The sequence below is a fragment of the Panthera pardus genome, unplaced genomic scaffold (assembly GCF_024362965.1).
Source record: "Panthera pardus isolate Hobbes unplaced genomic scaffold, ASM2436296v1 HiC_scaffold_21, whole genome shotgun sequence".
Taxonomy (NCBI): domain Eukaryota; kingdom Metazoa; phylum Chordata; class Mammalia; order Carnivora; family Felidae; genus Panthera; species Panthera pardus.
Genome location: NW_026526777.1, coordinates 67,384,730 through 67,400,960, shown reverse-complemented (window position 1 = coordinate 67,400,960; position 16,231 = coordinate 67,384,730). Strand labels below are relative to the sequence as shown.

Here is a 16,231-nt window from a genome sequence, read left to right as displayed (position 1 = left end):
GGTGTTGGAGACAAGATTAACAGAGTTCACAAAGACCAGCAATGCCAAATAAAAATACTATTTGGAAAAGATCCCATTCTTCAAGGTACCTATGCCTAGGAACAAATCTAACAAGCAATCTGAAGTCAACTAATAAAGAAAAAAAATGAAACTTTATTGAAGGATATAAAAGAATATCTAAATGATATGTATATATCATGTTCACAGACGGAAAGACCCAACCACAAAGATGTCAATTCTCCTCAGATGAATCTATAAATTCAACGCAATTAATCAAAAGCCCCATATGGAATCTGACAAGCTGATCACAAAAGTCATATGTAAAACTAAAGGGTGAAAAAAAGAAAATGAAAAAGAATAAGGTGGGTGGGAGTGGTCGATCACACCAGGTGAATTACTTCAGGCTTACAGTAATCAAGATAATGTGATGCTGGTGCAGGAACAGACCAAAAAACAAAACAAACAAACAAAAAACCCCAAAAAACAAAAAACAAAACCAGAAGAAGAGAATAAAGAACCCCCAAACAGATCCATTTATATAAAGCAGAAAGAGTTTTACAAATCAATGAGGGAAATATAAGAGAATTAGTTGTTCATATGAGAAAAACAGATTTATTTAAAGTTTATTTTGAGAAAGACAGAGAGAGAGAGAGAGAGAGAGAGAGAGAGAGAGAGAGAAGGAACAAGAGGGGGAGGGGCAGACAGGGAAGGAGAGAGAATCTCAAGCAGGCTCCGTGCTGTCAGTGCAGAACCAGATGCAGGGCTCGATCTCACAAACCGTGAGATCATGATCTGAGCCAAAATGAAGAGTAGGATACTTAACTGACTGAGCCACCCAGGCACCCCTGAGAAAAATGGATTTAGAACCCCATTTCACATAATTTGTAACAACCAATTTCAGCTTAAGGTCTTAAACATGTAAAATAAAAAAATTTAAACTTTCAGGAAAAATATGGAAGAAAACTTTTATAAATGCTGCATAGGGCAGAACTGCTTTAGAAATGCATGAAAAAAACAGGAGTCATAGAGGAGATGATTGATATATATATATAAGACTACTTTAAAATAAACACTGTTGCAAGACAAAAAGATACCAAATAAAATTTTAAAATAAGCTACAGATGGGAAGAAAGTATTTGCAGTGCATATAAGCCAGCTAAGGATTAGTATCCAAATTATATAAAGAACAGTTACAAAACAAAAGAAACAATTCAATGGAAAAACAGACAAAAGACATACAGGCAAATCACCAGTGGTCAATAAACATACAAAAGGATGCTGAGTTAACACTAAGATCAGAGAAATGCAAATTAAAAATCCCACTCCATACCCATCAAACTGGCAAAAGTTAATGTGTGACAGTACCAAGGGTTGGTGAAGATGTGGGAAAATGGGGAACTCTCACACATTGCTGGTGGGAGTGAAAATTGGTTCAACCACTGTGGAAAATAATTTGGCAAAATCTAGTTAAAGTTGAGAATGCACATACCATACAATCCAATAATCCAACTCCCAGGTACATAGCTAATCACACTCTGCACACACAAAAGCAGACAGCTATTAGAATGTTCACTTTAGCACTGATTAGGACAACAAAAATTGGAAACAGATATCCAATAATATGACATCATTAAATATCCCAAATTTCCAACAACAGGAGGATGCATACATGGTTGTGGTATATTCATACAATGAAATATGACGTAACGGTTGTAACGAGTGGACTAAATGGACACGTATCTGCAGGAGGAAAGTTCAAAAGCATCACGTTGAATGAAAGTGGTTACAGGAAGATACAGATAACCTGTGTGTAAAACATAAACGTAAAGCAAATGTTATCAGGTATGGTTGCTGTCTACAGATGAAGTAAAACGTAAAACTGAAGAAGAGAAAGTACATCAATGGCAGGGTCTTTAGACGCGTCTGAGGAAGGAGGAAGGGGAACGGTACAGGGAAGGGTGTTTCAACTTTCTCTGAAAACAAATTGGCAAAGAGCAGGGCAAAAATGTCCACATCTGCTACATCTGTGGATGGTGGCCACACGGGCGTTTGCTATTCTCTCTACGCTCCAAAGATTTCAACAGTCAAAACGTATAAACTCAAAACAACGATTAAGACAAAGCAGAGCGTCATCAACTTAAGCGGTCTGCGGTCGTCGCTCGCAGGGTTGGAAAAGACCCAATTAGACTCGAACCACGGATCCCTTCATTTCAGACAGCTTTCCCAGGTGGGCCATCTGCTCCCGGCTCCAGAGACAACACGGGAAACAAAGGGGCGGCGGCAGCACTGTGCGCAGAGCGGACGACCTGAGCCGCACCCACTGAGGCACAACGCCCTTCCGACTCGTTGAGACAATGACCTCTGCTGAGAAAAGTGGCCAGCCGGCTGTTTGAAAGCATTCACGTGGGGTGCAGAACAACACTGGTGTGGCGGTCGTGGTGGTTTGGTGCTACCGCAAGGCAGGGGACGGCCGAATGCCTACTGCTGACGGGCAGTTAGAGTAAACTGTTCAGCGGCCGGCAATGGCAATTTTAATTTTAAGCTCTACTTTGCGGCAGTTACACATATCTTTTTAGATCAGAAGAGTTAAAATCTGAGAATGGCACCTGACACAGCTGTGTGCCTCCAAGGTTTGTATCTGATAATTCCGAGATTTAGAGAACCCCGCCCTCTGCTCCACAGTCCTCTACTTCAGATACAGACTACCTTTCTAATGAAATAAATGTTTGTCTGTTTTAGGTTGAACTTGGGGGAGACAATTTTCTGCTTTTGTCTTACGGTCCTATTTACATTATAATAATAATGCAATGCTCTCCAGTAGACCGTGACTTATTACAGAATATATTTGAGTCAAACAAGAGTCGGCTTTCACTTGTTTCTCGATTCCCTCTTTCTGACAAGTGACAAGCTGGAGAGCGGGGCTACCCCGGGGAGGCACCTTAGCTGGCTCAGCTTCGCAAGAAGTGGGAGGACATGTGGACCTTGACTGGATGCAAACCCGGACGCTCGGATTCCGCACACACGTGTTCTCAACGGGATCAGTCTAGGAGAAGTCAGGAACGACAAAAACCCAAGATATCACTTTCAAACAGCGTGCAGCTCTTAGCGAATTTCCGTAAGGCACAATCACGGTACCATTTGTTGCGAAGAGAGGAAAACACACTTCAGCCTGAACGTTCACCTCCGGGAAGCGTCATTCCACAAAAGCAGGACCGCTCGCTTTACCGTAAACAGAGGGAAAGATGACCACAGGTACCTCCATGCTGCAGTCCTCACTGCCGACCTCTCACTCTGTGTGCCGGTCTCTACTCTACGTTCGTGTTTCACAAAATAAATCCCCCACAAGTGCAGAGGACTTCACAGAGGTATGTCCTGCAGGCTCGAGATAATTCTGTCCTTTGTAAGAACGAGATCTGGGCCACTACCAGGCATCACTTGCAGGCAGAAGAAACGGACTTATCAGCTTTGTGTCTGTCACTGCAGGCGACTCCGCCCTCTTATTCTGCGGCAGAACTGCCAGCGCTCACACTCAGCTGCACCCTTTTAACCGAACGTTTTTAGAGACTCCAAAGACGTTGGGTTAAAACTGAGCATTAAAGACTGAGCATACTGATCAATGACTGGTTCTGTCTGGCAATTTTCAAAATGACCAGGATCGTGCGTTTAAAGTGAAAAGGCGAGGAAAGCAATTTGGAAAAGAGGTTAGGGGAATTTGTTTCAAATGTGCTGTAAGCAAGGACAATGCTTAGATCAGAAGTGACAAGTCAATAAAGAGAACAGTCAGCTTAAAGACCGTACATATGTACTTCACAGCTGGGAAAGCACTTCAATATTTTAAAAACTGGAGCACTCGGACTGAAGCATACCGGCCGCGCCCCAGCTCGGAGTGGGCGATGCGGTCAATTTCAGAAAGCTCGTGCAGCTTACGAAGTGGGAGACCCAGGCCTGAATCCACCCTTGCCTTCAAATTCTGTGTTCTTTCTGTTGTACCAGAGGCACCTGCACTCAAGGCTTTAATGATCATGGAGCCTGAGTTACATTATCTTTTTCTCCTGCCAGTGAACTCTGACCAGGAAGAGGGGAGTAAAGAAAGAAGAAAAGGACAGTCTTGGACGATTTCTGCCCAGTTCACAAATTTGCTCAGGGACAGGCATGGGGAAGGTGTTCCATTCAAATCATTTATCTGGAGTATAAACCTGGGCTGGAAATAAGGCAGAAAGGTCCCACTTTCTGAAAATCTCCTCCTGCTAGTTTCCGTAAGATTATGTAATGGCAAGCTGAGTAAGAGTCCGCGGGGGAAAGGGTTCAACGAACACGGACCAGATACGCAAACAGTACTGGTGCACACAGCCCGATGTGGGGCTCGAACTCACGAAACCGTGAGATCATGACTTGAGCTGAAGGCAAGAGTTGGACACTTAACCGACGGAGCCCTCCAGGTGCCCCTGTCATAAAGTTCCAAAGAAATGTCTGAGTAGGGGCTTTGCTAAGTACGAAGAACTGAGTCATCTTAAGAAAGCGGAAGCTTCTGGCCGGTCACACAAAAGCGTGACTGGAAGACCGGAGCCGAGGCCCCGTACGAAGGACAAAGCTGCCGACGAACGGGGCTGACCAGCTAACACAGTGGCTTCCTACCTGGGAGGACAGTGGCTTTAAGCCGGTGCCAGTGCGAGGAGGGCGGGAGCCGGCTTTCAGGGGTCCCGGCGGCAGGGGGAGCAGGCCTGACGGCTGCGGCCAGGGGCTGGGCAGGCGGCTTTGTTACTTACACTTTCCTGCGCCGGGATCGGGGAGGCGTACGTCGCAGAAGTCATCACGCCTAAGAACCCATCCCCCTGCCTCCGCCCACAGTTGGTCACTGAACATTTACCATCATGTTTCACGACCCTGTGGAAATGTGACACTGACGGTGTGATACTGAACAAAGGGAAAATGACGCCTTCGGGGTTTCATCCGTGATGACAGAAATTAGTGACTCTGATGGGAACTCTAGAGGCTTCAAATACATACCTCTTGGCCCCTCTTTAGAATCACTGTCACTTATAAAAAGTCTTTTTCTCCTCACAGTTTTTACTCATAAATAAAAAAGAAAACCACAGGAATGAGGACAGATTTTAAAATGATTTTCTTAGCTGCAGGAGGTAAAAACTGGTTATTCAAAAGAGGAAACGTTTAGACTTAAAACCTAACCCAATACCAATTCTAATAACATAGAATAATGAAAATTACCAAACTTTTTGGAACTATATGCTCTTAAAATAAAACTAAATTCCAGAGATTAAACAAAATCAAGGTAGTTCTTATTTTAAAAAATTTAAAATAAGTAAACATATTTGAGTAATATTTTGAGATGGCATTGAGTATATTTATAAAAGTTGAGCTATACCATTTACGATGATACTCTTACTTTTTAAAACACGTGAATGTATAAGTGAAGCTTAAAAATTACCACTTTATTTTTCAAAAGTGTGTTTCTTAGGAAAGACAAGGAACAAAGTTTGGTACAGAAGAATAAACTCGTGGCAATAATGTTTTCGATATTAAACTAAGAAAAAACTTTCCCAGATCTTCTAAAAGGTGTTGGAAGCAAATACTTGTTAGATTAACAGATTTAAATATTTCATTTCCTTTCTGCATTACTGCCAATGTAAACAGTATCTCAAAAGAGGTTTAACAGTAAGAATAAGAAAAACATAATACCACTTACATATTTTCTACATCAAAGTGTTCATCAACACCAACAGGACTGGTTTCTCAAGATGCTAATTTTATCTGTAACTACAAGCTTACCAACACACTTATAGTTAATGATTCTACCCACTAAAAAGCAATTGATTTTATTAAACCTTCAGAATACTCAATAACTAGAAGGCAGACTTTGCAGATAGCCTAAAATTAATTTGATAATTAACTGGCAATGATTCACATAGAACGTGGAGGCAAGGCAACTGATTGACAGCACATCAACTGTGCTTATCTTCTGAGCCATTATCATGGTTATAACACAATCATTAGTAATATACTTATATCGTGGAAGTTAAATTCTCTGTGTTTTGAAAAACTGGATAGCATTCAATGTAAGCAATGACTTGAATTCATAATTCAGGAAAAGCTGATAAGTATGATACACACCAATAGCAGAGATCTCATAATTCGTTAATCGGGTAAATGGTTGTAGAAGGAATGATAAAAAGGAGAAAATAGCAAAAAACAATAAATAGCTAATATTTATTGGACAGCACCTTCTGATATTATCTGGAGAAAGATCTTGGAAACAAATCTTCATAGTATAAGCCATTCACTCAATATTTCTAAGCTGCAATCTACTGTGAAAACATGAGGGATGTCTTTACATAAATGTGATTTTTTTCCTATTGTTTTGGTTACCTAATTCTCTTTTCTAAGTAAACACATTTCCAGGAGTTATTCTGAGGAGCAGGCAATAGAAACATCTACTATATCCAATGTAATTTTTACCTATTGCTTTACCGTTTGGGGAAAAAAAAGGAAAACGGAATGAGTTATCAGAGGTATTATCCACGATACATAACACTGCCATGTAAAAAGTCCATAATGTTTCCTGAATCTGTTAGGATTTCCCTCCTGAATGATCAACAAAATGTATTGTTAGAGCAGTGCAGTCAAACAGAAAAGTTTTTTCCTCTCCTAGGATCAGATCTGATTTTTTAGGTGAAGTCTTCAAGTTACGCAGTATGGTTTTCTGATAAATAATAAAAACCACTAAAACGACTCATCCTATTTATCAATGGGCCTTTTCTACTCCAAAATAATTACAGATTTGAACAGATACAAAAAGCAAAACATTCCCATAAGAAACCTGGTTTTAAAGTAAAATATACCAAGGTTTGATATGGATTTGATCTAGATTAAAAAAAAAAAAAAGCTTACATCTAACATTTTGTTTTGCATTAGTAAATATAAAACTCTAAGAAAATTAAAACTCTAAGAAAAAACCCCCATTATCATCATCCTTTAAGCTAGAAGTATTTTGGAAACAAAGTGGCAAGTAAGCCAATTTTTTTGTATTCAAGAAACACTTTATAACCTCAAACTTTCAACGATGTAATTATTTCTGTTAATTGAACTTATGATAAAAACAGTATTACGGAAATACTAGATAATTTGGGAAACAGCAAATATAATATTTTATCATCCTAAAGCAAATAATAAATTACTCAAGGTTATGACAAGTAAGTGCAATCTTACTAATTACAAACAATATAACTTGGTACTCAATGAAAATTTCTCATTATTTTCCATATATTGATTTGAAGATCTACTCTGGAGACTTTACAAATGTTTTCAGAAAACAGAAAGTTCAGCTACGTGTTATTTAAAATCTCTGTTCTAAACTCGGAAGGAATACTCTAAAATTCAGTGCTTCTATTAATGAAAACACTGTGGACCTTTCCATTAACCACTTACATTCAGGCATTAACAATAGTATTCGTAACCAATCTTTCTTATACTATGCTTAATTGAATAGCACCATTTATAAAGAATGGGACTTTCCAGCACACTGGACATAAAAGTCCAGTAAACCTTAAATTGTAATACCTCACTTATATGACATTTAACAGTCACTTAAAGAATTTTAAATTTATGAAAGTATTACATATTGCTTGTCTAAAAACACAGGCTATAACAAAATTGTACGTCACTGTTAGATTCAAGGTCACTGTTAGGAATGGTAACGACCTGCGTCCCTTCTGCAATGCGCCGCCGTTTCCCAGGGCCACTGGGCCCCTCACTGTACCGCCATGATGCTTCTATGGATCTGCTGAGTAGCTGGTAATTCTTCACTCAGCTCCCTCCAAGACATCAGCACTTTTCAGAGAGGTTTTTTTTTTTTTTTTAATTTGACAGATACATAACCAAGGAAAAACTGCAGAAATCCTGGGAAGCAGATTACCAAGCCTATCACATCTGCATTTAAAAAATCATACAGAAACAGTCAGTGGGCTCTAGTCAGTGCGGCTTATTCACATCCTGTAAGATGAAGACAGAGACTGAACAGGAGGAACCCTGTAACGGCTATTTCCCTCAGAAGTTTCTCCCTATTCCAAGACTCACAGAAGTGTTCTGGGTCAGGGCCCCTAGAAGTCTGCAAGGCAAGTGAGATACAATCTATATTTAACCAGCGAATAAAATCTCTCTGAACTGTAACCATGTTAAAGAAAAACCAGTTAAAAATTTAGTCAAGTCACAGGCTGATGTTTTGAACCTAATATCGTTGGGCACACAATATTGTGGTCTTCCTTTCTAGAGGTTACACGATATACTTAACACATATTCAAAGATTGATCTGATAAATCCAAGCACCCAACGGTTTTAACCCTATAAATGTCAGGATAATAAAAAAAAATCGGTTGAACCAGCAATCTCTTCGAAGACTTCACTGATCACTGGAGTACTAGTTGAAGTCATACTGGCCGCCTCACTGGTATCCGAACTGCTTATTCACTATTAAGCAGTAGTTTGGAAACATGTGCTCTAGGAGGGTTAATTGAGCCACCCTACTATTTCCCGCGTTCTCCATAAACCAGAGAATTCCATGATCTAGCTCTTTCCAAGTCCAAGAATTCTCAAGAATTTTGGATTTAAGGTGCTGATCAATACCAACGATTATGAAGCCGATGACAGGTTTCAAAACTTCCACCTACGACAGGCATTCCTTTTTAATGTTACTATTTTATATCGCATATGAAAAACAGAGCAAACATCAGCCAGCCCACTGCTTTTCAACTACGGAGTGTGTGTGTTGTGCATAATGACACTGGGGTGGATGCTGATTTAGGGAAATTGAGACCTTTCTACAAATACATCCCCCACTCTGGGCATGTCAGAATCGTGCTGGATAGAGGTAGTGCCCTAGCCCATTTAATCCTGACAAACCCTGACCTAGCCTTAGTACAGGATGATGCTGACAGTTGGTTACCAATACATATATAAAGAATGTCACGATATTTTTAAAAATCTTGGAGCTACCTTAGAATATAAACAATTAACTACCAACATTAAGGCTTCAAATCTATAAATGTATTTAGGGACATTCCTTTGAACTACATTAAAAAAATCTATCAAAGATTTCTGCTGAATGGATTTACGTCAAACTATAGCCAATAAGATCTATAACTTGCCCCAAATTCGTTTGACTTTTGCATAATATTGAATTGTCAAGCTTTTTTCTACATAACTAAAATCTCTAGGAAATCTCCACGTATCTGCTCATATCAGATTCTTATTGAGAAACTCATTTACTCTGCAGGGGACTGATTTGGACAGCAAACTTTAGAATCACTTACTTTCCTACTAAACATGAACAAGATACCTTATAATTTGAGTCGTTTGGTTGCCGAAATGTAGACGAACATTCCTAAAGCTTTACGGCCCAAGCCAAAGAAAGAAAAGGAAAAGAAAGAAAAGGAAAATATGGAAAGGCAAGAGCGAGAGCAGCAGCACAAAGCATGCAGCGGAGGTAAGAGCACATCACGGGGACGTGAGCGTGTTCTGCAACCACAGGCAAAAAGGGTGAGAGACAGGGAGGAGGGCGTGGGGTGGGGACACACGGTGCAGTGGTTTCTTACACGTCTGCCTTTGCTAGCTGGAGTGCAGGACGGAGAGCGCTTCAACAAAGAAAGGAGAATACTACACGTTACAAATACACACGACTCTCGATGGCTCCCGCCGTATTAACAGACAAAGTCTATCAACATACACAGAGAGACACATTTTCTGATAGGTTCAAAGTACATTTGTTTTCAGGAAAAACTGCAGGATAGGACAGCGGAGAAACGGCTGCTCGGACTCGGGCTAAGGTGACAATAACGCTTTCGCTGGACCCCGCGCAGTGACCCACGCAATGGTGCTCCAGCGAGCGAGGGACAATCTCCTTCCTGTGGAGGTTTGGAAGTAGCAACTGGAAACAGGAGAACGAAAAGGAGCCAAATAATTCTGACTGAGCGCCAGTTAGCACTTAATAAAATATTTCATGGGCCGGTCTTTTCCCTACCAAACTCTTACTGTTTTCAAAGATGATTCTTTCCAATGGTAAGAGCTAAATCAGGCCTTTGGAATCACTGACCGTGAATGAAAACAACAACAGTTACTTCAACGATACCACCCGCCTTGACTGGATATTAGGCTTAAGTCATAAGGGACTGTCACCTTTCTGACATTGAAGATTCAGTGATTAGGGAAAAACAGCAAGAACAATAAGCAGGTAGTAACCACATCAGAACAGTCCCAAGCCTCTGGAACTATGGGATGTGCAAAGAGCAGAGCTTCACACACATAAACCATCTCTACCTCTGGCAACTCCCTATATTCAACCGAACCTAACATTTCCTGAGGTTTTGCAACGGGTCAGGTATTTACAAGGTGGGGAAGACCCCAGGCCCCCAACAGTGGGCCTCACGTGGTAGCTGAGGTTTGCTGCACAGTTTTGTGGGAGGCCGGAGGCGGGACGTACAGGATTTGCATGGGGGCCTAGAGGAGGGAGTTTACAAACGGAGTCTATGGGAGCCACAGAAGATTCCAGAGAAAACTTGGAAGGGTAAGAAGATCATTCCGGATTACCGGTATTATCTGTACAACTCTGGCAGATCGCTAAACAGGAACTATTATTTCTTTCTAGGAAATGGGAAGGGGGCTGACTTGAACACCGTGTCCTGAAGAGTTAACGGTGAACCGGGATTAGAAGGCCTGCAGATTCCTAAGCAATTTGTGTTTCTTCGTCCAGTGTGTAACCAGCACACCTTCCTCTTGGACTCCGTGGACCATACTCATCTATCCGTGGGGACCCCACTCAGGCACTGGTTCCTTCAGAAAGCCTTTCTGCAGCCGCCTGGCTCAGTCAGGTATCTCTCCTTTATACTCCTATGATATACAGTCCATATCTTTTATTAGTGTGATTTTCCCAATCATGTTATAATTATTGATTTACACATGTGGTTTTTCCATCAGACTCGGATTCTTCAGGGCAAGAAACGTTGTAACATGCTTATCGTAATAAAGCCTATCAATTTAAAAATCCTTAATAAGTACTGAATGAATCCTTCTGAAATGCTGCAATACTTAACTGAAATATTTCTTACGGCACCTGTCACTTTCGACATGGCGTAGCACGTAACCATGGATTTATTTATTTTTTCTAACAAGATGATAAGCATTTCGCGGCCTACGTCTCCATCTGCTACGTCTTAGGAGCTACCACCGTGCAAGGATTAACACAGAGAATCCTTGACTTTCTGGCTATCTTTCTACACTTCTAGAGCAGAGTTGGGAGTGTGCCGAATCCGTGAAAAAATGCATGACTAGTTCAAAGTACACACATTGCCACCATACTAAAAACAAGTCAAAACGTCTCTCAAAACCACCTCTGCGTATGAAGGACAACACCTGGTCTCAGCTGGCACTGTATGAAGCTAATAATGATACTAAATCATAGTGATAATGTTCTCCCCAAAGTGTCTACCTAGAAACCAGACAGCTGTTTTTCTGTTTTCAACAAGAAGGGGAAATTAGGCCGCTTCCTGATGATACAATTACAGGAACACACACTACGCTCTCTCTTCTACACACTGACACACAACCACGGTTTTGTACAAACAGTGGAACTGGTCTCACAGCCCGGGAGAAGCCAGTACGTTGCCTTCATCTGTAATCATATACCCTTTAAAACTATGCCTTTTCTACCTAGGTCTCTCGGTCGCCACCGTAATGCTCAGGCTGATCGCAGAAGGAGGAACACAAGCAGAAACCAAAAGAAGTACTTTATCTTACAGACACGGATTTGGCAAATAGCTTCTAAGATTCAGTTAATGAATTCCAAAGGTCTTCTTAAACAGGAGAGTGAAGAGTGAAAGTCTGGGTGGTCATGGGTGTTTCCCTCTAGACGGCCTCAATGTATGAGAATATAATACAGATCTTGTATATATAATTAAGATAGAATCCTGCCTAAATGAGAGAAGGGCTGCATATGACAATCTCCTGAAACGTGAGTTTCAAGTTGGGTTGTATTTAACATGTGGATGGAAGTTTTGTAAAAAAAAAAAAAAAAAGAATTGAAGGAGGAAATATCAGAAATGCCATAATTTCTCAGCAGGATCTACACCTAGTGTGGGTTGTAGGGTGAAAAGATCTTTATAATGTATGTTTTAAAATTCTGTCTTCCACAGATTCTCATGGATGACCGACTTGCCCCAGATCCAGCTGACACAATGCTGCAAAGCCTCAGATTTCTGTGACTGGTGATGACAGAACATAAAAGAAGCCAGGGGAGAGACAAGAGATCTCTACAGGGAAGCGATGAATGAAGGAAGCTAGGAGCCGGGACTGAAATTAAATAGTTCAGGACATCGTAGCAAGTTTTTAATATGAGGCCAAAACAAGGAGTAGGAGAACTAGCTTGTCAATACTCTCCGACTGCTGGCTTCTCGGAATTGGCCAGGATACAAGAAAACAGGGTTTGTGAGGATCAGACAGTAGGACCAATGGTACTAACTCTATTCCTTTATGTCTGACCTTTAATTCCCTGGTCTACTCTTTCCTCAGCACACTAGAGTTAAGACAGCATCCAAAAAGCAAGTTGGCAAATTCTCATTTGCCAGGTAAATGGGCAATTCCCATTTTTGTGTGTGAACTTGGCCCAAATGAACAGAGTGTAGAATCGTAATTTAATAAAACTCAAAACCTACCTGGCACAGACTTAATAAATGACAATCTGTTTACCAAATACAAGTGGTTCACTTAGATGACCATAATTAGCATTACCTTTAATACAGTCAAGCCAAGTATTATCTTTGGTTCCTTTGAAAAGAAGAAAATGAACTGACCAGGATGGGAAGTTTGTAAGTGTGGTCTGGTCATCCCTGGACTTCTTGCCCCTGGGATGCAGGGAACAGATGAGGGAAAGGTCAAACTGCCGAGCTCCACCTGTCCCTCACCCTGTTCGGGACCTGGAGGCTGGGCCAGTATGGAGTCACCCCAGGCAGTCTAGGACTGGGGTGTGGGGTTGGGAGAAAAGATGAGGCTACCCTGCGGTCACTGGTGTCTCACCACACGTGGGAATGCCTGACCCGAGAGACAAAGTGGTCAGAGTGACGTCAGTTTCTTTTAACACGAATTAACCTCCCTTCTATCTGCCCTCAATAGTGTCGTACCCCGTTGCCACTAATTCCCTATTCCCCCAAAGACTGAGAGTCCAGAAACTTCCCTAATGGGACAGCAGACCGCCCACTTTACTAATGGGAGAAGGCGGTGATAAATGGTGGCCAGAAGCATGGACTGAATATATCCCAAGTTCTTTTCTCTTTCAGAAGAAGTTCATGATTATGCACGTAGGGAAGCCCAACCACCTGAGTTCTCCTGAGTCACAAAAGCAGGTGCTTCACCCGAATCAGAGGGAAGGAAGGAACCTCCGTACACTTCTCCGCCGTCAAGGCCGCGCTTACTGGGAACTCTACGCGTAGCAAGACCTGTGTAAACGGTGCAACTTAAAAGGAAACTGCTCTGAGTGTGCCCAGATTCTAGCATTCGCTTGCATTTTGAACTTAAGGAAGTCAAAGGTGATTCTGGAGGCGGGGAGGGGCCGGTGGTTTGGTTCTAAAAAACCAGAGGGCAGAACGAGGTCGCTAGGCCTCGGCGAGCAGACGAGGAGGTTGATGGCGTGCGGAGGCCAAAGAAAAGTTGCTTTCTGCAATCCTGCTCCACCTCAGCTTTACCCCTTCCTAAACCCACGAGTTCCTGCCTGCGATTCAAATTCCGGGTCCGCGGCGTGCCCGGCTTCCCTTCTGCAGCAATGAGGCCGACGCCAGAGAAGAGGGACGCGAGGGTGAGTCGCGTGGGGTGGCTGAGGGTTAGAGTCTGCTCGCTGTCGGGGGCGGCCCCGCACAACACTCCAAGGAGCATGGGCACAAAGATCACAATTCACTCTGTTCCTTAAGATCCCAAATGCCGAAGAGAACTGAAGCTTCACGCCTCGCGTCTCGGCTGCTGAGCGCAAGCGTGCCAAGGACCGGACGCCGGTTTTCAAAAATCTCATCCTCCCACGGCCTCGAGGGTGAACGGAATGAGGACTCTGGGAAGAGCAGTCGTACTCATCAACCAGAAAGAGCCTCCGGCCATAGAATATGAAGAAGACAAACCACGTTTGAAAATGGGAGCTGACTGCTGGCCTTGTCCCTGACGTGTAAAAATCACCGCGCAGCGGTGACCTTACTTGACGATTCAGGGGGAAGGTGCGGTGACCCGCGCGGGTGGGGGTGGAAAGGTGGTTAGAGGGCTAAAGGCGACATTCAGGCGACAACGGACTCCTGCACAAGAAAGGAAGCTAAAGGAACTCGGGAAGGGGGTGAACGGCCTATGACGAGTAAGGCAACAGCAGGGCGAGGGCCTCACGTTCGCTGTTCCCTTAAGTCCTCAAACCACCTACGAGTCGGTACCGCTGTTATTACCCCTGTTCTTCTGACCAGCAGACTGGGGCGCAGAGAGGTTGGGTAACTTGCTCCCAGCCACACACCTGGAAGGTGGTGGAGGCAGGATTGGGGCCACCTTACGTGCTTACCCAGTAAGCGGGAAGGGGAACCTCGGGAGCAGAGACCACGCTTTTTAAGAGCTGGCGCCTGGATCAGAAAGATTCAGCCTGTGTGAACTCAACTCCTTTTCGCTGTGTAACAGGGGTTCCTTTGTGCCGGTTTAAGACTCGGTGGTCCGTGTGAACTGAGCTCAGGCTGAGCGCCGGTGGATGAAGGACAAGAGAGTTCTGGAGGAACGTCAAAGCGGGACGCTTCCTCACTACGGCCGGGTGGCAGCGGACAGAGCGGGGCCATGCGGGCGTCCCTGTAGCAGGCCCGTCGGCCACAGGACACCCGGGCTCCCGTGTTCTACATTCAGAGCTTTGTGTGGGAGGGGAGGGGGCGGGGAGAAGGGTTTGTTAGAAAAAGAGAAAGGAAATGGTTTTCTAGCGGAAGGAACCATTAAAAGAATTTATTCAAACTTCCTTGTCTTTCTCTTTCAAGTGAATGATGTTTCTATGGAAATAACATCTTGAGTATTTTAGTACAAACATCCAGTAGATGGTAACATGAAATACTGTTGTACATCAAGAGAGTTCTTTTTATCACAGTGTAGAGTGAACTAGGACCGTCTCAAGAATGATGAAATAGTTTCCATTCAGAATGGAAAATAGTACACTTTGGTATGATATTTCAAAGGCAGAAAAAAAAATCAGTTAAAAAAATGTTTAAGCCTAGATCAAGAGTTTTCTTGAGTGGAAAATTATGCAAAGTACTCTTCTGAATGTAAGAATTATGTTTAACAGAACACAAAAGATAAAACATAAAAATTGCCCCAGGTTTAAAAACTGGGTTCTGCGCAGAACATCTGCATCTGAACCCATTCTATTTTCCAGTTTCTAGAAAGGTTAAATGTTCAACAGGACAACAAAATGCCTTATGACAGGGATTTTTGTGCCATTTAATGTGGAACAGAGAGAACGCGGACAGGTGGCATTTCAGTAAAGAGAGTGAAGACATTAGGGACTTCTAAATGATCAAATCTACAGAATTAATTTAGGAGAGAAAATGATAATGCAGTCAATTTATAGTGCATGTAGCACATATGTTAACTAAAATCACTTTCCACATTAGAAGAGAAATTCTGTCAGCACTAAAAATTGATTTGTACTCAATTATTATGTTACAATAAAATCTACTGAAAGATTTAATACGTCACTTTTTCTGATTTTATTACCAGACGTTTACTTCTAACTAACATAAAAATTAAATGGCAAAATGCTGCAAAGGGGAACGTGAAACAGAAATTGCCATGAAAAAGAAAAACAAGCACTTTTATATATTTATCCACATAGTGACAATAATCAAATAAGCATTCCAGTCTTCAGAACTGTTGCAAAGAAAGGGAATCCAGATTCCTGACGGCCAAAGCATTTTTCAAAGTACATATTCACTTCCTGATGTTTAATAAAAATAAACCCTTTGTTTCATTTCAGACAAGAAAGAAGCAAATTTTGTCTCACAAGTAAATTACCAGGTGTGATCATTCTAAAACTGAATGCATTACTAGGCAAAACTCTTCAATTCAATTCACTGATGGTTTGAAAATCAAAGACTTACGTCATCCAAAAAATCAATCAGTGAAGATGAGGAAGAAGAAAAGGAATCCTATTTAACGAATACAGCAATAAAAAAAA

General features: G+C 42.0%; 1 protein-coding gene across 1 annotated transcript in view; it reads right to left on the bottom strand.

Annotated features, from left to right (window-relative positions):
• The window catches only part of CDC42BPA (CDC42 binding protein kinase alpha), a 316,152-nt gene that overhangs the window by 44,442 nt on the left and 255,479 nt on the right, over positions 1–16,231 (bottom strand). The window contains 2 exon segments of the mRNA XM_053909423.1: positions 9,606–9,644; positions 16,155–16,202. Of these exon segments, the coding sequence (XP_053765398.1) occupies positions 9,606–9,644; positions 16,155–16,202 (87 nt within the window).